The sequence below is a fragment of the Sander lucioperca genome, chromosome 1 (assembly GCF_008315115.2).
Source record: "Sander lucioperca isolate FBNREF2018 chromosome 1, SLUC_FBN_1.2, whole genome shotgun sequence".
NCBI lineage: Eukaryota > Metazoa > Chordata > Actinopteri > Perciformes > Percidae > Sander > Sander lucioperca.
Genome location: NC_050173.1, coordinates 27,050,600 through 27,074,764, shown reverse-complemented (window position 1 = coordinate 27,074,764; position 24,165 = coordinate 27,050,600). Strand labels below are relative to the sequence as shown.

General features: G+C 39.5%; 1 protein-coding gene across 5 annotated transcripts in view; it reads right to left on the bottom strand.

The window, feature by feature from the left end:
- Positions 1–24,165, bottom strand: part of LOC116052427 (ecto-NOX disulfide-thiol exchanger 2) — a 178,233-nt gene that overhangs the window by 153,190 nt on the left and 878 nt on the right. For 4 of the 5 annotated variants that reach the window (XM_036001426.1, XM_036001408.1, XM_031303137.2 and 1 more), the window contains exon 2: positions 8,143–8,238. The exons of the other annotated variant lie outside the window; for it this stretch is intronic. In XM_036001426.1, the coding sequence (XP_035857319.1) occupies positions 8,143–8,230 (88 nt within the window). In that variant the 5' untranslated portion in view covers positions 8,231–8,238. The remainder of the gene's footprint in view (positions 1–8,142; positions 8,239–24,165) is intronic. 5 annotated transcript variants of the gene reach the window in all.

The following is a 24,165-nucleotide window of genomic DNA, read 5'->3' as shown; positions in this document are numbered from 1 at the left end:
ACTGTCACCAAGGGGAAAACCTTGTTATGCTGAATATTCAGCAGCCATACTGTTTCCAGGTGGCAAGAGATTGGGTACAAGGAGGCATAATTGAATGCACTAATATTGTCTCTCCTTATAATTATAATAATTTACAGCACAATAAACATTAAAAATGGGTAGAAAACTGTTAAATTCTACTTTTCAGCTTAATTGACATGAATAACACACATGATGAAGTGAATGAAAACAAAACAAATGTCGTCATAAGAAACAAGCGCAGACCAGTTGGGCTGCAACTCATTTATCTCAAATAATCAATAAAAAGTCAACTCCATAAATGTCTTTATTTGTCTGGCAGTCCAAAGCCAAAAATGTTCAGTCAGACAAGAAAAATCAGCACTTTTTTATTACTACTTTAAGAAAAATTACTTAAAGGTTTAATCAATTAACATACCTAATTAAAATAGTTAATTTTCTATCAATCAACTAATAGATTTAATTGTTGCAGCTCTAGGTTTTACTTCACACTGTTTCAAACGTCCTAGGTGAACAACAAATATGTTCATTTTAAGCCACAAATTGTCATACATTTGATATTATGCCTTTCAATTATTGAAAGATCAGGTGTCTATGTATACAATATTTAAAAGTATCTGGCCACCTTTGTGTCAATACAAAAACTATCCTAACTGTGGGTACTAAGGCCAATGTTAATGTGGGGACAAACACCACCCAGCCACCTTGCCAGGCAGGGAGCAGGACACTGAACTGACAAGACCACCTGGCCCTGCCAGACTGTCAGCCTATTTATACTCTGACAATAATTTACACCAGGAGCAGAGAAACAGAGACCCAGGCTGAGGCAGCTCTGTGTGACGCTCCCATGGTGAAGAATAAAAAGGAACGCCTCAATGTGTCAGGGTAACACAAATACAGTATATAACGGTTTAAACATGACCTGGATTGTATGTGTGTTTTTAAAGTGAATATATATCAATGATGTGACTTTTTTAAGGTTGTGCGGATTTGCGAAAGGATTTGAAAGCATTAAATATGACACCTGAGACATATTTTATGATGATAACTTGACATAAATAACAAATTTTTTCCCAGCTGACAAGAACACTGTGACCTATATACATTTAATGCTACACAGGACTGCAATAAAGCCTTTGATTACGCACAAGTCCGAGTTGGTGGTGTCAGACATCACAAAAACATAAAAAGCAACTTCACAAGATCAACCGAAATCTACAAAGGACAAGCAGCAGCACATCTAGCTTAATGGCTTGTGAGTAAACATGGGCATGGACTGAAATATGCTTTGTGTCATATCTGCTCTACAAACTCTAAATTCTAAAAGTAGTAATCTTACAATTGTGTAGTAAACCACACTGCAATTAAACCAGGCAACGAGTTGTTTAAACTCAAAAACCCCAAAGAGCTCTATTTTTTTTGCTCCTGTCGTGGCTGACATTTTCCCATTAGTGGCACAGGCTCGTAATTTGGTGGCACCAATATTTCATTTCAGAGACCGTTTCACACAGTAATGAACATGTCACCAAATGAAATTAACATGTCACTGTGTTTAACAGATCCAATAAAAGTAAAGAATTTGAATCATTCAGAAATTACATATCAGACTCATTATCACAGTTCATACAACCATAGTGACAGTTTATGTTGCTGTTACTCAACTTGGAGTCCTTCATTCTCACCAAAACTATAAAGACTAGACAGCCGTTAGCAGCTGAGCTGATAGCTCCAACTCAACTAAGTAAAAGCACCTTAAACAAATGAAGGAAATGGCAGTCATCGCAGTAAAAGGCTTTCCCATTCAATGTGATTGAATTATAACAAAGTGCTGGGACTTGGGAATGATGGGTACGCATTGCTAGGAAAATTAACTATTTTGTTGTACACCAGTACAGTGGTAATGGGAAAAAACAATTGTCCAATCACAGCCAAGTATGTAAATTACGTGCTTAACTAAACACATCCACACACTTCAGGCTTGTGAGAGTGAAGAGAGAGCCTGCTTCTTTGAGCCCATATGCATGAACAGAGAGAAGATTGATTATGTGCCAGACTATTTCTCAGCCGAGACATCTGGTCTTGGTCCACATTAAGCAAACAAGTTATGTTATTACTGAGCTTTAGAGGTAGTACATGTAGGCAGATTTTTAACTTTTGGACACAAGGTGCTATCCTGGCCGGTCAAAGTTTTTAGATGTCAACGTCAGAGTAAACACAGAGGAAAAGGTAAGGATGGCTATCAGCTACGAACTCTGGCTACGATCCTGACTATGTGGACAAGCAAGACCATCTCTAAGTGAGGTGGGGTAAATGAGGAGGAATCTCTGCTGGGCGTCCTGCTAGCCAGTGTGTAGGCATCAGAAAACAAAGTGGGTGTCCTCGGTTTCCAGCGGGATGTTGGGAGCTGGGGTGTTCTTTCGCTGAAACTTGGCTGGATCCTGAAGTCATGGCGCCATTCAACCAGGTGACTCTTGTCTCTGTGTACCGATCTGACGGCCACATTCTGCTTTATAATGAATCATGCACAAGTTGAAGGAGCTGATGCCATCAGTTCCTTCAACTGGGATAACATTTCACTGGTAATGTACCTCGTATGATTTCATGTGACAAACAAAATGCATTGATTGATTAATTAAAAAAATTATAAATAAGCATATTTCCCCAAAAATGTACCAAAATGTCAAACTATTCCTTTAAATGTTCATTCTAAAATGGTGGAATTTCTAACAAGCAGATATCCACTTGTCAGGACTTTGTTTGCTGAAGGGGAGCCTGCTCTCACATTCCTACCATATTAAAGGAAGCAGCTCCAAAAACTCTCCCTGAGAGACATTGATTGATGATTAGAGCACACTTTGGAAAAGTGTTGCTGATTTGTTAAAAATACTGAGTAAAACAACTAAAATACTGTATGTGACTTCATATTTGTTGGAAGAGAGTGTGCGTGTGTGCGTGCGTGCATGCATGCGTCCGTCAAGCTCCAGAATTATTTTTCCAAAATACAAAAGGCCGGAGGCAGAGATGAGTCAAAGATATTGTAATTAGCTACCACCATCACAAAATTGCAGCTGTGGAAAATGCTAGAAAAAAAAGACATTACAAGATTTTCGTGATGTGTTCTTTGAACAAACTTGTGTGTACTACTTTTAGACTGTATGGCTTCGCCCACTTGCTTCTCATATTCTGCACTTAGACTATATTCAAACAAAATAGAGATTAGCACTGGGAAGGCAGCGGGCTCTAATGATGATAAAAATAGGTTAAACATAAGAGTTAAAGCTTAATGACCAATATCGGACCAATTATTACGTTTATTATGAATTGAGACTGCACATGAGTTCCATTAACTTGGCTTGTATGTTGTTTTTGAGCGACTGTCATGAAAGTTAGGCTGTATTCGCTGATGTGAAAGGGTGCTGAGTATTCTGGCAATCACATCTGTTCTCTCTTAGATATGAAAGAGTAAGTGTAGTACTGAGCCTGGGAAACAGGTGAAGCTAACTTACTGACTGTGTGTGTGTGTGTGTGTGTGTGTGTGTGTGTGTGTGTGTGTGTGTGTGTCACAAGAGAGTTAGTGAGAAAGACAGAGCGAGACAGACTAAAACCTGGAGCAAAGGTGAGTGCTAATATTAGTCTGCTGCTGTGAAAGGCATGTCGGTTTGGGCAAGAGGTTAACAAACATGAACAATCCTAAAAAATGCTTTCTTTGCTCTAAAAGAAATCAGTGGCAATTACAGCAGCTGCAATTCTATCAAATTCACACTTTTCTTAGGTGCCTAGTGAACGTTACACCCAATTAGTCAAGAAAAACTACTTGAGTATTGGTTTGCCTATCAGACTGTGCAGCTTAGATACAGAAATATCGCATCAGACTCCTTGAAAGGGGTTAGACAGGATATTATCTCCATTCTTGCTTACATTTAAAGCAACACTATGTAACTTTTCCCGCTTCGGTCCCCCTACAGGTTGGAAGTGGAATTGTCCATTACATTACATTACATTGTCCAGTTCATTCGAACTACAGATTCGCTACCTGATCTGGCAAACTTGCATAATGTAATGTAATGGACAATTCCGCTTCCAACCTGTAGGTGGACCGAAGCGGGAAAAGTTACATAGTGTTGCTTTAAAAGTCCCCAAGCAGAGGCCACCTGACCACACCTGAGACAGGAAGGTTAAATCGACCACTTCCGCATGGGAAAAAAACACCCCCTTCAGGTGCAATTATCACCCCAATTAAATGCTATATATACAGCCTTCCTTTGTTCACTCTTTTCCACCTCAACCATGATATGTGCATCCTGTAAGTTGATATACTTTAATGTTGTTTTGATTGCCCCTTCATGCACACAATTTATGTTCATGTTCTGATTTATTGTTAGGCCTAATGAGGTTTTTGTTATCTCGTTGCAGAATTTAAACCGCACGCACGCAAGAAATTAGTATTTTGTATTTTTGTATCTGCCTTCTGTCAATAAATCAATCAATCAATCAATCAATAAATGCTGTGCTTTAACTGCCCACCTGCTTTCACACTATTTAAAACTATTTCATCTCTGATGATAACCTTGGGCAGTCAATGAGGCTCTAAATTTAAGACAAAAAAGTGGAGGTGTTATTGTTTGGTTATTTGGATTTATTGAAAAAGAGCTCAGAGCAGTGGACCTCTACTATTACTCCCCCTACACACCTTAATGCATGCTTTCACCCTCTCACAGTAGAGTATTAAAGTGTAAACCTTGCAAAACAGACAGGAGATAGAAAATAGCAGTAGCAAAATGCACATAGCACTTAACAGAAAAAGGCTCCATCAGAATGTTAAATGACAAATTGACAGCGATTTGTCCTAGTCTGTAAAATGTCCGCACTACTAACTGAATAACAGGTAATATCCTCTCCATTTCACACAGACAGTAGTATCTGGGCTGCTCTCAAATGTCAAATAGCTGTTCTCAGTAATAACCAGTAAGAGGTTGACAAACATTTCTCTGGCATGTGTGTGTTAAGTTGTTGTGCCGAGTCAAGCAAGCTGCTCTCAGCAAAAATCTAAGACAACAGCACATCAGTATTTTGAATATGACTTTGATAAAAGAGAACAGGAAAAGCTCTTATCACATCTTACAGGCGGCTCTAGTGGGTGTTTTTAGAGAAAGGATGACCAGAAACTGAAAAATATCTTGCAGTGACAAAGGATTCTTGCTGTGACGCAAAACTCTCAACTAACAGCGTGAAGAAAGTCCTTGCTCTAATCCAATCTTTCACCTTGAAAGTAGTTTTTTTTTTTAAAAGCTGCAGTGGTGGAGATTCTTCTGTGACCAGTTAAAAATGGGAGCTTTGACCTATTTGCTTCCACATTGGGTATTAAACTAGGACATAATACTGTCTACTGAGTATCACATGGACATTTGGCATGTGTAAAATTAGAATGAGGACTTAAAGGGGCGCTATGCAGTTTTGGCAATTTCTTCGCTGTTTTCTCACTCTTTGCTCGCAGGTTTCTCTATAGAGCTCCCCCTACAGCTTCGGAATAGTTATTTGGCAACACTGTGTAAAAACTCGCTTGGTCAGTCTGCCGTTTCCTCTTTCTCTGTTCTTCCGACAATGCTTTCCTAGGTTTCTGCTTCTTTTAAGATAGTGTGAAAAACTCCATGCTACCTTGTTCTTGCTAGCCAGTTCCTGGATGGGGGCGTGTATGTGTGCAGTGCCTAAAGCAATTCGTTACATCTCGAGACCTGATATCACACGATACTTCCTGGCGCTGAGGCCGGCGGCTCACCGGCCAGAAGTTGCAAGGGTGGCTTTTCCGCTCACAGGCGCTAGGGGGAAGCAAGGCAACCACCATTCAACCTGAAAAAAGTCATATAACCATTCCACTGACTCAGAAGCTGTTCAGTTAAGGTAAATTAAGCTAAAAAAAACCTGCATAGTTCCCCTTTAAATCAGCAACCAGCTAATATATGAGTTTAGGATCCCAATCTTTACAGAGTGAACTATACTGGACATAACTGCACTGTATAGTTGGGAGAAAACTGTATTTCGAAAATTGCAAATAGGACTACACAATAACGCAGTACTGCCTGTTCAGTTCCAATTTAACTAAAATGGTCATTTTAATGCCAAATCAGAGTCTGTTTGCTCAGTAGAATGTTGTTCAGCAATCCTGACCATGCATTCTTTTCTCCAAATTAGGTTATAATTTTAAGAGCTATTATGGTGATATGCCTTTAATTCCTACATTAAAACAGAGGCTAGATAATTATGCCATGGACAGAAAAAATACACTGCAGTATATTCAAATGAACAGGGCTCGGGGAAAACTATTTGGCATGCAGCTAACATCTCCAGTAGTTCGTAGTTCTTAGGCAACAGGCAATTAGAGGTGATACCGCTGCGGTTATCTGCTGCTGAACCTGAAGGCAGATTCCAGTATTAATAGCCTGAGATGAGGGAAGCAGCACCTGAGCCTCTGGGACAACAAAGAACAGCAGATATCCTGCAAGCAAAAATACTTTAAGCACTGTTTTACCTTTGTGTACTAATTTGTAGTGAAGGACATTTCGACTTACATTGAACCGCTTCAAATCTTTTACAAAACATAAAGACATCAAACCATAACTAAATGGCAGCTGTTTGTGTAGGCGCTCTTGGCTAACATGAATTTACAGGTACAAGTGTCCACTTTAAAAAGAAAAAAAGGAAAGTAAGCAACAAACTTTCACAGCAGAATGACACTTGAGATGAACTAAAAGGACTGAAATAATTTGAACTAATCATTTAACCTGAGTTTCCGTTGTCCGGTAATTACCATCATTGACCGGAACAAAAATGATGTGGATCAAAAATTCTAATTGTCTGAAGAAATAATTTTTTTTTTTTTAAAAAGTCAGAATGACCGGTGGAAATAATTCCCTCTGCACAATTTAAATTGTGTTAAAATAGGCTACAGTGATTTTCATATCTTTTTTTCTATTAAAACAATGGACAATCATATTTTTTTCCATTTAGAAATGACCTCATACTGTAGCGTATGCGATAAAGGAAATACTACATGTTGCGTTCTCGCTCTGATTGAATGCAGAAGACTAGCGTAGATTTACAACAACCGGCGACAAGCAAGCGGGAAAGTCAAAGCCCAAGCCCTGGTGAAACAGGGAAATATTGTGAATAACGTCATAACACCAAGCAGCGGCTGGTCTAATGTATATGAAGCCAAGAAATTGCCAGTGAGGACGAGTCGGCACCAGCTACAGTCCCTCTCATTAACGTGAATGCCACAGACGCACATCGACATGCCATGTGATGACAGCTCTCCGCGGTTACGGAGGCTTGACTTTCTCAACAGCCTGTGAGGTACTTATTGGGATTACGGTAAAATCTATCTAGAGTGGGTCAAACTGGCCAAGGTAGCAAGCGTAAAACACGCCTTCAGTGTGCCAGCAGAGAGAGGCTTCTCCCTGCAGATCCGCATCAAAACAGCGCAGCAAAGTCGCCTTGGGGAACGTAGAGGCTTATGCGCATTGCGAGTTGCAGAAAGACACTTATTTACAATAATTTTGATTCAAGTTGGCACTTGATAATTTTATGAGCCAGTTTGTTTGTACTGTACTGTATTGTTTTATTTCCTCAGCCTAGCAAATGGAAAATAGGCCTATTTTAATTCAGATCGGCACAATTACGTGCATTGTTTTAATTCTTTTGCCCTCTCTGCCTGTAGCAAGTAGCCTACATTTCAATAAAAATAGTATGAATCTACATCCCTTGATCATATTATTCTTTATAGCCTGCCTATCAATTGTTTTTAAGCGCAATAAACAGAAAAATATTTGACAGGAACTTTTCCCATTTGACTGGTAAAAAGTTTTTCTTTTTTCTGGTTTCCTGCTAAAGTTCTCAGGTTAAATAAAACTGTGCTTCAGAAGTGTTACGTTTGGAAATAGAAACTGGAAATAGTGGAAATTGAAAGAAATACTGAAAAAGCAAGATCATTAAATGCTGAATTGTAAACTGAACATTTGCTGATAAAACCTAAAGGGTCGAAGGAAAAATACACTGCATAAGGCAGTGGTGGATCACTGTCTTACTCAGATTTAACAGAATGGATCTTGAATGCCATGGAGATTGTACCTGTGTTGTTGACATCATAGAACAGATTCTCTGGAGTACCAGGCCACTGCACTCTGGCAAAAAGGACGTTGCAGTAGTTTGGCTTCATCTTTGATCCTGCAGAACACAAATGTAGAAAATGAAGCCCACACTGCTAAAAAAAAAAGTTGGTTCTCAGTCAGCTTTAGAGCTTTGGAACTAAAGCACTCACCATTAAGTCAATTTTGATATAGCACATTTCAGTTTGGGACGCTAAAGTGCAGCCTATAAGGCAGCTTTCACACTGACAACAGCACTGCTGCAAAAGCTCAAGCTTCTTCACTCATTTCAATGAGACCACTGCTGTGTATCAGAGGCGGATCCTATCGCAGAGGGATCAGGCAAAACATTTGGTTCTGGCCTTTTTAAACCAACAGCACAATGTTGGGTCATTAAACAAAACACACTTTTTTTTTTCCAATCAAATACATGCAAGCACACATTGGAGGTCAACTACCTTGGATCTTGTAGCATTGTACTAATTTGCTGCCTAGCTGGCCAGCATTGGGATGGGGGAGAAAGTTATTACTGCTGTGATTACCTTTCCATACCTGTACGATCAAAGTTCAGAGGAAAACAAGGACATAAACCACTGTCTTTGCATTTTAAACTTTTATCTTGGGCTGGTTTGTTTGTATTTCACCTTCTTTAGCCTAACCCTGTGGCAAACACAGCTACACAATCCCGTGCATTGTTTTTCCATGGTGCAGCACTGAATTCTGAAATGAGGCAGCCTACCATAGCAGACTACTGTTTAAAGAATGATCCTAAGAAAGCAAAATAAGAATGATATAACCCGAAGATGCATTACAATCCAGGCTGCTCACTAATTAGAGCCATAGAATGAAGCTATATAGGGCTCTAAAATAGGTAGAGATGTTTACTGCAGCATAAGAGAGGGAGAACAACAGCACCACAAGCCACTTTAGACCCAGCATAGAGTGGATCGTTACAGGGGATTAAAAAGAAATTCAACGTATTTTTCCATCTTCCTCCTTGTTTCCCCATTACAGTGGCTGGATTTCCAAAGAGTGAAGGCTGGAGTGGATGTGTTTTGTATGTAACTATATAAGATGCTTCTTCAGTCGGGATTATACAGGATGTTCAGAATTGACTTTGTATTGATAAAGGGACTAGGGCTGCAACTAACGATTATTTTCATTGTCGATTAATCGGTCGATAATTTTCTTAGTAATTATGTCAGAAAATGGTGAAAAATGTCGATCAGTGTTTTTCGAAGCCCAAGATGACATCCTCAAATGTCTTATTTTGTCCACAACTCGAAGATATTCACTTTACTGTCATAGAGGGGTGAAGTAACTAGAAAATGTTTACATTTAAGCTGGAATTAGAGAATCTTTACTTTTTTTAAAGACAATTACTCAAACCGATTAATCAATTATCAAAAGACTTGGCGATTAATTAAATAGTTGACAACTAATTGATTCGAGCTCGACTTTGCAGCTCTAGAAAGGACACCCTGGAGTTGTAGTTGAATAGGAGAAATTCCGGAGGCAAATACAACAATGAGGGGATGAATAGGTGTGCTTGTTTTGCATAGAGATACCAGGCGTGTGGTGTTATTTTTTGCTCTCAGCTGATAAAGATGTAGCCTAATAATCCGACTGAATTGCCATTTCATTTCACTTCATTCATTTAGCCTGACACTTTGTTCATGTTAGCTGCTTTCTTGTTTTGTTTTCCCAAACCGATCAGTAGCGACTCTAGCGACCCATTTCAATTGCTGAACAAATCGGAGATGTGGGCAGAAATGTAGAGGTCTGGAGCAAGTTAATGAGGATTATTACAAAATTCATTCTACTAGTGCAGTGCCCGTTGAAAATGTGCCTGTTTGGAACGGGCGATTGCTTGGCCTTTGGTATTGCTGCTTGTAGAATTCTTCAAAACCAAATTGTACCCCAAAATTACTTTTTGGAAGGACCCCAAACCACTTAATATGCAACTCCACTGTATAGCCTACTACTGACTTACAGTGTAGGCTACGTCTACATCAGAGGAAGACATATATATATATATATATATATATATATATATATACACATATACACACTACTATATTTACCTGACAGAGAACGGGGAAGATTCAGAATGTAATCACAAAATATCACAATGACAACGTGGAGTAATCAGACATTAGCGTCATGGACTCATGGCAGTATGCTACCCACCCGGCCTGTTATGAGAGCTAATCAGCACATATCTGTGTTAATCAACCACCAGAACCGGACCGTGTGTGTGTGTGTGTGTGTGTGTGTGTGTGTGTGTGTGTGTGTGTGCGCATGCAGAGAGAGAGAGAGAGAGAGAGAGAGAGACGGTGTTGTCTTGTGTCGTATGATCGTTAACGAATTTAACACTTCAGCAGAGGTGTTCATACAGGTTTAGTGGCTTGACGGTTGACGGTTATTTTGGCAACGGTAATGTTATTAGTGTTGTAAGATAGCAGTAGACTTAATTAACCCGACCCAGGGTGAGTCTGATGAAAACTGATGTGTCTGCCTGGTTCAACTCTGAGATTTTCTCGCATTGCACAGCGCTGTGAAGAAATAATCTCAGAGATTACGTTATGTTCTGCCAGCTCACAGCAATTTAATACAATAGCAGGAAAAGAGTCCCTCCCGCTGTTGTAAAGCATTCTGCATGTGGCATCTGCGTGTGATGTTCAGGTTACCTTCCCCCCAAACACGCCCCCAAACACGGACACACATATACAGATACGTCTCGCTGCCACCTGTTGTCTGTAGCTGGTTGTGCTTTGCATGTGTGGGATTCTGATACGTCCTTAAATTCGGGAATTGTCGTTTGTTTATTCAAAGTCAAGGACAGTCCAAAGTAGTGCAACTTTGCACATTTTTGTGGGTCTGAGGTGTATGTCACATTTTAGCTGCCAAAGCTACGCTGCTATCTGTCTCTGGTCCTCAGGTTGAGTGGCCAGCGGCTAGAGCGGCAAAAGCCAATGTGTGCTTCTTTTACCTATATTTAACAATATCTTTTGCATTTCTAATCCAAACAACGTCAAACTTGGCACTGTACTTACTCGTGCCCATAGCAAGACACCTCAAATTTGAAAAAAAAAAAGTCAAGTTTGAAATCCATCGGACTAACGGTTCGACAGACAGACGTTCCTACAATTTATAGATAGATGATTTTACATTTTCCTGCTTCCAACACACTGAAAAACCTGTCTGAGCCATTCCACTGACCAGGGTCATAATATGATGACTCTTCCCCAAGACAAATCTCTGACTACACCCATGCCCACCCACAACCTCCTCAACATCCGGCTCACATTTGCAAAGAAACCATTAACAGTAATGAAAATCAATGGGGGTGTTAAAAGTATTGGCAGTCCAGCCCAGGAGCTGCTTTTGGTGTCATCTTTATTAGTCTGGAAAAAGAGTGCAGGTCTCTAGCCTGCCAGCTCTAAATAGGAGTGCATTGATCAGAAGGTCAGCCCGGACTGAATCTAGCCCTTTAATTGCCTGTGTCACTCCTCATTCTCATTCTAACAGCTGTCAGTCGCCTCCCTGGTAAACCAAGGCCACCATCACACGTGGCAATTCACACCAAGGCAGAGGTTAAGGCTAAGACAGAATACAGGTTACACAAGAGGCAGGAAACCTTAAAATCAGAGTGAATTTTGCATCATATTCATCTTCATCTTCATTAGTAGAGAGCAAGAAAGAAAACCACACACTTGTGGATTCTCTCAGCAAATTAGGCACACCGATTAATCCGCTCATTGTTGTATTTGCCTTATGAATTTCTCATATTTGGCTACCACTCGCAGAGGATGTCCCCTTCTCAATGCAATACAGATTCCTTCCAGTCCTTAATGCCTTATTATAGACTACATTACTAAGCAGTTCTCCTCAATGCCTTCAACAGTCAACTGTCGGAATCCCATTCATGGACACTTAAGTAACATTAAACTACTTCCAATAAACATTAGCTACTGAACCTCGCATAAACAGATTATATAGACATACATACTGCATACACTGCATATTAAATGCAATTTACAGCATCTTTAAAATGCTGGAGAATGCATTTCCCAAATATAATTCAAACATTTACAGTAGCAAACCAGTACATAAGCAAAAAGACTGCTACTGTACTGTATGACAGTGAAAAAAGTCTGATGGCCAGAGTATAGAAGGGGCAGATAAAAATGTGAGAATTTTCCAAAGGGATTTTATGTGTACGTGCCCCACCCCCCACAAAAAAACCTTCAGGTGATAAGCCTCAACTTAAAGTCCCACCTTAAAACTAATTTGTCTTACTGAGCAGCTGATCTTACGGTAAACAAACAAACATGAAGAGTACAGTACAGTACATGTATGTTTTGGTCTTGCTGAAACCTTTCTGATCAATGCCCAAGCCTGTTCCTTTGAGAGAAGGAGAGATGGACATTTTCTTTAAATGAGAGCCAACAGCACCCAGCCTCTGTGTATAGTATGCCGGCAAAGCAGATCAATTCAAACCCTCATTAGGTCTAATAACTGCATTGGAAGATGAATACAGACTTGCCTTTAACCTAATGAATTACCAGATTTTTTCCCCCCATGCTTTTACTGAAACCATTTACTTATATAATTTACTTACAAAAGGGAAAAGTTCTTACTTTGATGAATAACATGTACTACAATGCACCTGTGTATAATGAGATTTCAGTATTTTCCTGTTTAATAAATGAAAATGAAAATCTACATATTTTAATTTTCATTTATTGGGCAAATACACATACTCATTGGACAAGTAAATCTTTCACTGAGTCACCTAATGAAACAAAAGAATAAACATTTCTAAAAATCTATCCATCGCTGATTCCAGTACTCCTGTGCTCCGAGGGAGGAAAACCACTCAAATCCTTTCACACATTAATCCAGATGTCTGGCTGCTTCTGACATGGAGCTCTGTGAAAATTGTATCCTGGCTTTAGAGCTGGAATTTTAAATGTGTTGGCAGCTAATCAGCCGCTATCTTTCATCAAAAAGTCACAGTGAAAGGGCCAAGATTATCCTTACAAAATCTACCAGGGTAAGATTGTGTTTCAGTTGTACAGTCATTCAAAGTTTTGGTGTTTCAGAGGAGGAGCGTTTGAGAGAAATCACATAAACGAATTCAGTGTGTGGCATAGGTCTAGCTGCAAGCCTGCTACAGATTTTGTTTCTGGATGTAAAACGGGTAAATAAATAGGGTTGCTTTGTATGTTACTCCTTCTGTAATCCTACAAATAAAAGCACATTCAGATAAAACCAGAAAAAGACAGACAGATGGCAACGAATCAAATCCTAAGAAACCTGGGACACAAGGGCTTAGAAATCCACCGTATCTGATTCCAGTTCCCATTAGCTTGAAATATGTATACGTCATTCATACAGGAAATGATATCCAAGGGTAAAGTATGCAATGATGTTGTGACCACTTTTTGCTATAATCAAAGTCCTCACAGCTCATCAAGACAACTGGAGATTTGGTTCAATCACCAAAATTATAACAAATCATCAGCACTGCCTGATTAAAAGTGTGGCTTTCATCTTTATGAAAAATGTCTTCTTTTTTTTTAAAGTAACTGCCCTGTCCAAAAGCGCTAGGGTCATCCTCAGATGATCAGGTAATCAGTGAAAAACAAAGTGTAAAATACAGCCTGCAATGTTGTTCAGCTCATGAATTTCAAAAGTCGTTAATGTTTGGGTGTGATGAACACTGCATTTTTCCTGCACTAGATTAAAATGAAAGCACATCCACACCTCTTCTTGTCAATGTCACTGCAGCTTACCGGGGTATAAAATTAATTTACTTCACACCTTTCGGAGACTTCACAAAAGATCAACGTCCATTGAGATCTGATGTGGAGATTTACCCTAAAGCTGAAAGCTACATAGCCTAAATGACTGACCACAGGGAGTGATAAAGGATATTGCACTGAGGTGGTTGGACCAATTTCAACAGCAATTCAGTCTGCCTAAGGACAAAATAGGCTTTGTATAAGAGGTGAGTGTTTAGGACTAAATGGAACCTCTATGCCCTGAAAGTATAACCAATGCACTTCCAATGCCAATGTTTATCATAGGTGTATACTGCAAGGTCATTGTGAGATTTCCATTCATCTTCTACGTTACATAGACCTACAGCATATCCCACATGGTACGTGGAGTATAAAAGCTCTGTTTTTTTAAGCCTCCTGGGAAACGTACAGCGTATGCTCTCATACTGTCATTTAAGCTAGTTTATTTTTATACCAGAAAAGTAGGTGATGTTTAAACTTATGAAATAGATTTATTTTTAAATGCCATTTGAGTGAAGTGAAACAGAAGGTAACGAAAGACCTCTATGAGGGAGGGAACTATAATTAAGTTACTAATGTCTTCATCTGCACATTAACTTTGCCCTCATTTCTAACCCTGCAGTGCACATGAAGCTGTAAATAAGAAAAAAATCCCGACACTTGGAGTGATGTTGTAGCAGAAAAACATTTTATTAAAAAACCTCAAATCTCCCTTTCTGACCTTTGATTGCCATACAAAGGGAATTAATATTCTAATTGTTATCAGTCCTTTACCAGTATAGTGTGTTATTTTAGGAATGACAACTGACAGCGGGAAAATGGTTTAGCTTGAAAAGTTAACCTGAGTTAACCCAATCCTGAGAATTGGAATTGGGTTAAAAAAAAAAACATTTAGCATATTAGCAACACTTGGCAGGTGTACAATGTCTTTAGAGAGAAGACACACCAGCCCGATAATCAGCCGTCGGACCGTCTGGCGAGGTCGGTGACTCGAGCTAACCTTTGTTGATCTGAAATGAAGACAGATTCAGCAACTGCATGGCCTATTTCTCGCTTAAAATGTTTCGGGAAACACGTTTCGGTGAACTATTTTAGTACAATATGAGATCGTATTCTGAACAAGCCGCCATGACAGTCTGGCTGTGAATTTCCGTGACGCGTTCGTCCAATCAGCTGCCGGTTTTCATTTTCTGGGAAATAATCAGACTGTTAATGGAAACAATACAGAGCAGCGCCGCCTGCTGCTATGGAGACGTATTACGTTTCGCGCACGCGCAGAGTGTACGCTCAAGTCGGCGTCACCTCAGTGTGTTCTGAGGCATTTTTTGGACCTCGGGGACCTGACTGATCAGTCCGACTGGCTTTTCTGCCGACGGTCGGCCCGTCTGGTCTGGCCCGTCTGGTCTGGCCCGTCTGGTCTGGCCCGTCTGGTTGGTGTGTCAGGGCCCTAAGGGCCTAAACAGGTGTAAACGCCATTAGCATCACTACTTAGTGAGAGTTAAATAACTCTAGGGAGTGGATGACTGATGATCGGATCAAGAAAGGGAAGGACCGCTCTCCTTTGTCGATGAACATCAAGCCTTTACATCCAACCACAGTATTTCCAAATACATAACATCAAAGTTTCTCAGCACCCATATCTATCTTTACAGATTACACTGTAAAATGGCCCCTAAGGGCCCTGACACACCAACCAAACGGGCTAGACGGGTTAGACCTATTCTGTAGGCTGAAACCTGCATCTGAACTTTCCAAACATTTCAGCCACAACAGTTAAGATACTACTAACGACCCTCTTTCTATTGATATTATACAAAACACTTAGACCTAGGACACTGTATTTAATATTTTCATCAGTTAAAGGAAAGTTGTACCGCATGTATGTTTTCTTAATGCAATTTTCAGCAATCAAACATCAAATCAAGGCTAACTGTGCTAAGTAAGTAAGCAAATATTAATATCCAGTTGAACTCAGCATTACGTGATACTAACGAGTAAAAGGTCCCAATTGAATACAATAATACTTAATTAAATAAAAAATACAGTTAACACAATTTAAAGCCCCCATACTGGTTAAAGGCAAATGAGACATACTCTTACTTATTGTCAGGTTTTCATGATGGTGGATGTTGTAAGCATGATATTGGAACTTTTGTCAATATCTCATTTTGGTTTATAATTTTGTGTTTGAAACCAACTACTCATATAGTTTTGCAAGAAAAAAAAAATACTTCCCATGCACTAATTCATAGATTTTAAATTGCGCTTTTAACTCTTTATACTATTATAATTGCTCACTTTTTTGTTTTGTGGTGGTTAGGTACTGTGTGCAAAGACCCAAAATACACACAAGCTTATTGATTCGCTCAGATGGCACCATCCCACCGCCTGCCTCTTCTTATCCAACTCCCAAATTCCCTTGAGGGTCAATAAAACATCTCATAATGAGAAATGTCACCTTTCCTCACCCGAAGTGGGACAAAAACAATTTGGTTCAGAACATGGGGAATGTTCTCAACATGGTGCCATCCACTAAGCTAAGTTTAGCAAGATAGCCTCAGGCAGGAAAGTCTAGTCAGACAGATTTAGCGGATGAAATCAAAATAGTGCTGGGGCACTTTTACACAAGACACGACAAACAGTAAGGACACAGTCTCAAATTTAAAACAAACAAACAAATAAATAACACTGTAGAAAGAAACACCACACTAATATTACTAAGCAAAAGGTCAGTGGTGGATTGTAATAGACTGACAAGTGTTTCCATTCACGTTAATGATGGGATTAGTGGGAGTAATCATCTTGATGCAGTACTTAAATAACATGCAAGGGCATCAGGTTGAGATCGGCTGATATTTAAGACATCGATGAGGAAAGTCACTAAAACAAAACATTTATTTTTGCAGTTTTGAGCTTTTGATTTAACTTTTAAATTGGATAATAATTAGTGCAGGGAACAACAGCGAATAAATACCAGGTGTGCCAGTTGCATTAATTAGGCTGATGATGTCACAGGCCTACACTGGATGTAGAGGAAGTGCTTGTTTACGAAAGTAAATACTGGGACATCCTACTTCTTAATGAAGCATTTTTCATCAACATATGGAAACCTTCTTTAAACAGGGGCCTAAAAGCTTCCAAGGAACAAGAGTTGTGTGCATGACGTTGAGAGCAGTGGGTGCTGACCAAGCCTCCAGGAAGAGCGCCGAGTCTAAAAGCCACCATGGGCTTAGCGGATAACAGTGGTACTGCACCCCATGGCCCAGAAAGCCTTTTCACATAGACTTAGCATGGCGAAAGAAACGTCTATATTTCAGCAGATAATTTGTTTCTGGGTATATCAACTTACCAGCCCAAACACTGAAAGGGTCCTTGTTTAAAACGTTACGTTTTTAACATTTTTAACATTCACTAGAAGCGAATCCAGAATTATTCAATTTCACATGATGAACGCGCATAGTGGACGCAAGCAGAGCCGCGGGACTCCGCGCGCCCGCCCGCTCACATGACTGTTCTCCCTAGCTCATGTAGCTAGCTGTAATAATGGATATAGCTAATGGTTGTAATTCACCATGTGTACGTCCATGGTATTATCTTATGAAGTCATGATACATTCCAGGGATGTATGTAGCTGCTGTAAAGCCTGTTAGCTACGTGGATGTAACGTCATTAGCGTTTCCCAAACTGGCGGGCTATCGGCTAGCTAGCTAGTTGCTAACATCAGGGGTAGCTAGCATGGCTGTATTAAGATCTGTAAATAGCTAGCTATATGCCTACATAACGTTACTACAGACATAGTGTTTACATCGCCTTGGTTCTCTCTTATGATACATCCAAGGGATGTATGCTGTAAAGCTTGTAACGTGGATGAGAGCTGAAGCCATGGATGAGCTCTGTTCACGAAACTGCAGGCTAACAGCTAGCTAGCGCTAGTTAGTAGGTAGCTAGCTAGTAGCACAACATAATTATTAAATCTCCTTGGTTGTCTAGCTAAATACATCTATCGTTTATTTAGCTAAGCATGTAAACGATAGGGAACAACGAAAACAATGTTTAACGTTAGTGAATATTTTAGACAATGAAAACGGCGAGTTCATGAGTTCGCCAGTAAGAGACACGACAGAGAAGCTCATGAACACACATGTTGCTACCGGTTGCTACGACAACGCAAACAAATTGTTGCTAGTGCGCATGCCCATCGTGAGCCAACCAGCGTTATGGGCCAACAATGCGGAAGAGCCGAGCTCCATGTTTGCTTTATGCGCTTTTGAGCACTCTCATTGGAACGTACGGGGCTTCCCGCCGAACACTGTATCCAGTTCTCTTAATACATCCATGGTGCTGACATGTTGATGTTTTATCCTGTTTAGGCATGTGACATGACATCAGCCTAATTAATGCAACTGAGTAAAAAAAAAGTAAAACCAAAAGATTTAAAACTACAACAATGCCTCTGTCCTTTTTGGGAGTAACTCTGCTTTTACTGTAGTACTATAGGATATCGTGATTTAGTTTTTTTGCCCACAACTATGGCTGCAACTAATGCTTATTTTCATTGTATTCAGTATTGATATAAAACAATAGATGTTACATGACTTCATAACTAATGGGATAACCGTCTGCCATCTTACTTGGGTACTGTTTACAATTGCCACCAATAGGCAGAAACTTTACTGCAAGTCAGAATTACATGTCACATCTATTGTTTTATATCTATGGTATTCAGAAAGAAATGCAGCAAATCCTCACAAGTGGGAAGTTGGAAATAGAGAATTGCCATTTTTGCTTCAAAAGAATAAGCCACTTAAATGTTTGTCAATTAACTAATGAATTAATCGACTCCGCTCTAGAAAACAATCCAATTTAGATAATATGTTTGACAGCTTAATAGCTCTACATGAATTACACATAACCTGTATCACACCTGACCATTAATGGTTTCCTCCAGTCTTTTGGATTTTGTATCTGTGAAGAGCAGAGCGTTGCCTAGGACTGCTGTAGCAGGAAGGTTTGGACAGGATTTTGACAGCCTCCCCTTCAGCATGAACAAAATATTGAAGTTCAATTGTAGTCTTTACAATAGCAGCACTCTACAGCTGTGGTACACCAGCAAAATGTCTCTCTTTGATTTTTTTGAGTGACTTGTGCTATAAAAACACATTTTATGCTATACAGCAGAATTGCATGTTTTTAATTAAATTGCACTATAGATGTAGTCTATTTGCATGTAAACCTGCACACCGCATTAGCATTCCTAAACAAGCTTTCAGCTACTCTAACATTGCACACTGATTATCAAGGACATGACACACTTTATATGTGGGATCTGAAAGCAGAGACTGCCCACCACTCACAGCAATTTCAAGTAATACAAATATTGACCATATGGTGGTGGAAACTTAGTGGGTGTGCTGTTATGGTAATGAATTTTAATAAACTGAATTAAGATTGCAGAAGGAAACAACATATTTCTCCTTGTGTCCACAAAGATGGGTAATGTAGAGGAAGGGTTATTTTACATATACCATCAATAACTCCACTGCTTAAGGACATTAATATACATGTATTCTCCATCAGTATGAATGACATGGTAACTGGTAAATATGCACACCCACGCACATATTGCATCCAATTTTATGGGTCAATGTCAACCTAATCCAGCCTAATTCTTAACTCAGCATCTCAGGTTATTTATAATGTGTTTTCTGATTCAAATAGAGAGCTGTCGCTGATTCTGAATTCAGCAGCTCATAACCACAAAACATGTACATAAGATGACTGATTTCTGTGTAGTGCTGCCGCGATTAGTCGACGTAATCGACTATTAAAATAAGTCGATGGCAATTTTTTTAGCCGACGTGTTGTTTTACTATTGACCATCTATTTATTTTTGGTCTCCTGTCTCAAACGGCTCACTGTAATTCACCTCTACACCAGTCTGTGCGCACCCTGCTGGTTAATCTGCTATCCTCTTTCTTCCCCCTCCACCCCGCCTTCACTGCTTTGAAGATGGCGGAAGCAGGCCGTAAGGGTTGAGCAGAGGATACACAGTTTGACCAGCAGGCAGCGCCGCGGCCGCGGCACACCAGACCGCCGGATGCTGTTGCTAAGAACCTGCAATCTATAACTATTATCAGACCGGCCCTCGCGGCCTCGAAACACTACCGGCCCACCGGGAAAAAGTCCAGACTCTCCCCATCGCCACTCCGCCTCTGAACGTAAGTATATGATTATTAATGAAACGGCGAGCAAGTCTGTACTGCTTATTAATTATTGACAAGTACAATGACTGTCTTTGGATGTTAAACAGGCTACTTAGACTTTGGCAATGATTTAAACCCCGCCATGCACGCAAGTGTAAACGTGAGCAGCATAGCTGCATGTCTGCCTGCTTTCAGCTACACACTGCCTGCGTGGTGTGAGCGTGGTGTTTCTGTTGTGTGTCAGCTGCGTGGCGTTTTCTATGTCTTCACACACCAGAAAGGTGTCTGATGCTGCGCTGCTAGCCTTGTCTGTACACATGCATGTTTCCCAGTGATTACTGCACTCAAGCAGTAGTATCCTTCATGTTAAACATATATACTGATTTGATTAAAGCAAAGACAACGTCGGCAGGGCAAAAAAGGCTACAGAATATTTTGTTCTGTATTGACAGGTGCAATATTTGAAAATCGATAATTATTTATTTTTTTAAATTACATTTATGTCATTTTTTTATTTGGTAACATTTAAGTTATTTATATTGTTTATGGCACAGGTGACATTTTATTTTTTTCGCCCTTCAGTTGAGTTAAAAATAAAATGGACAAAATAACAAACACTTGATTTTTTTTTTTTTAAATTAGTTGTTTAGATTAGTCGACTAATCGAAAAATTTGTGGAAAGATTAGTCGTTAGAAAATTAGTCGTTAGTGGCAGCACTATTTCTGTGCCTCATGTAAGTCCTACGTACACTGAGGCACAGCCCAAAGCACCGGCCAGAATCTATTTTGACACTAAGATCATATTATAACCAGGCTACCTTAATTCTGAAGTGAAAAACTAACCTAGATTTGTATGAAGGGCAGGCTTTTGACTTCAAATGTAATGCTATTGCATTTTTTTTTTTTAAGTTTACTTCTGTTCCATCCAAGCAGCCAGGGTCACCTTACCTAACATCCACATTTAACTGAACTGACAGATCTAAAATGCAGTGCAGCGATGTGCACGTTTAATAAAAGGATGATTGTTAGAGCAGTTTACAACAAAAGCATATCGTAAAAAATACATTTTCTTTTAAATGGATGTTGATGGGCCTCTCTAACAAAGAAGATTCAGAGAGCCATTCATGATCTAACATACTGTGTGCAATTAAAAAAAAATCCTCATTTAAATAAAAAAAAGCTGGTTTACTATTAATTAAACAAGATAAAATCAAGTTATATTCTGGTCACGGTGTAAGTTAATATGTAAGTAGAATGAGCAATCATTATATGAATATCATTAAATATGAATCTGAGAAGGTTGACAATGACAAAGGAAGCCAATGGGGTTATTTGCTCCAAAGAAGGCTGTCTGTATTCTGTTTATTTGGTTACAGATGATTAAGTTTAGGAATATGGTACGGGTTAAAAGGCCTATGTGTAGGTTTGACAGATTGTTTAAAATTTGTTTTGTTTAGCGTCTCCTATTAATGCTAGCCAACCATTGTTCCCAGCTGATCAGACTTAAGCAATGCAACAAAGCACAATGGCGTCATAACATGTAACAATCATAGACTGTATATAAGAGTGGACCAACAGATCCCGTTGCTCTGGACGGAGACCAGTGAAGGCCTTTAGAAGCACTTTTCCGGTGAGCGCTGAGCGTTACTGCACAGCCTCCAACTGAGAGAGACGACGTAAATGTGACGTGAGCAACCTGTCTGAAAGTTGGAAGTCTTCTGGTAGCTGTGCCAAGAGAAATCTCAATCATTCCGAATCTTGCAGAGACGGAGAGCGTAGGAATATGTAAGGAGATAACATAGGCACAGGCTAATTATTGCTAACTAAAATGTTAGTTAACATTAGTAATTGCACTTAAACAGCTAATGTGAGACGAAACTGCCTGCGAGCTTCTCCTGTACTATACGGTAATTCCTCTACTATGCGACAGTAAGTCGCGTGGTTATGACACAATCGTTAGCCTATTTTTACAAAAACGTCTACTACAGAGCCATAACGTGAAGTACAAGGTAATGGAGCCTTTTATACATTGTCGTGTTTCTTTAGAAATAAACAATGGACAAACAGAGTCTTTAAATGCTTCAGATGTAAAGTTATTCGCTGTCAAAGTGGCGCCAAAATGAATGGCAGTCAATGGAATGCTAACGGGGGGTGATCGCTTTGTAGCATTAAAATGGCGCTATAGGAGGTTCGCGGTCCGAGGAGAAGCTTACCCCCTTGGTAACAATAAGCCTCCTACTCTGATACACATGTAGAATCCCCTCAGCACTCACAGCTGTAGTGTCCATATGTCTCTGTCCTGTGCCTCCAATAAGTCAAACACAAATCCATCAACAAAGTAAAGCAGTAGATCAGGTAACACTGGCATGGGTGCAGTTCTTATTTGTGCAAAGCAAGGTCATGGGACCACATGGATGCTGGATCAATCAGACAGATTAATGAAGCACAGCCTGCTGACATGAAGAATATTGACACCCCTATTACATCTTCGTCCTGCAGTCCTCAACACTGCTTAAATAAATCAGGGCCAAGTAGAAGGAGGCAGGTAAACTACTGAACCCAAGTCTTCACACAATAAACAGAATACAAGAAAACAAGAGTAAAGCTGCAAATCCTCACATTTGAGAAGATGGAAGCAGAAAATTAGAGCTGCAATACTTAGTCGATTATTTGATCGACAGAAAATGAATCAGTAACTATTATTTTGATAATCGAGTCATTTTTCCAAGCATAATTTATACCAGATATTTTCTGGTTCCAGACTCTCAAATGTGACCATTTGCCTGCCTTTCTTTCAGTAATATATGACAACGTATTGAATATTTTAAGGTTTTGGACTTTTAGTTGGAGAAAACAAGCTAATTGCAGACATCACCGTGGTCTCTAAGAAATTGGAAATATTAAATTTGTTTGACTATTTTTTACCATTTCATAGACTAAAGATTAATTTAACTATTAAAATAACTGGCAGATTAATCCATAGTGAAACTAGTTGTTAGCTGCAACCCTACAACAAATGTTTGGCAATTTTTTACTTGGAAATTGACTTCATCGATAATCAAAATTGTTGCCAATTAATTTTCTGTTGATGGATAAATGTATTCATCAACTAATCATTTCATCACATTGGGGCAAAGGCATGATGTTTTGATTAAACACTGATTAAAGATTGCATGCGTGGTTGCATATTTTATTTTGATTAAGAAATGAGTTAGGTATACATCCACTGCCTAGTCATTTAATGAATCACCTGCTTGCTCTTAGTAAGTCTTCACAGCATCACAGGAAATACATAAAATTACAAAACACTGAAATAAACATATCGGCCCACAGCTCCTCAGCAGATAGAAATACCTACGCAGTTGCTTCTCCTTGAATAAGCTGGTTTGCTTAAAGCACCTCAAACGTCATTTTTTTTTCTGCCCAGATTCTGGTTGTATTTCTGACAACAGGGACTCAAGAGTGGGCCAGAACAAAGGGCATCCTCCATTTTTAATATATAGGAGGATTAACCTTTGCTATCAACATCAAAAATGTGGAGTCAAGATTTAGGATTATACCTGTGAAGACATGCTTTTGCTCATTATTGGACTTAGATCTTAAGACCTGTATGACACCCCATATATCACTGGCATTAGGTTACCAATAATGACTCAGTAATCCTTCAAATCTCTCCAAAGAAATGCACCTCATCCTTTCTGGAAATGGATGTATTTGCAGAGGTGTCTTCGGTAATGATCCTCCATATTTTTAGAGGCGAGCTCACCACTTTCGTGCCCTCATCAAAGAATGGTCGTCATTTAGATAAGTACCACAATGGTGATTCTTATTATTTCCATATCACTACACAGCGCTCATAAAACGTTCTTACTGCAAAGAGCAAACCTGGCATTCTCAATTTTCTAACAGCACAGCACAATAATTTGACCCCAAACTATTTTCTGCAAACAATTTACTACTTGACTGTGCTGTGCTGAAACATTATTTGACTGT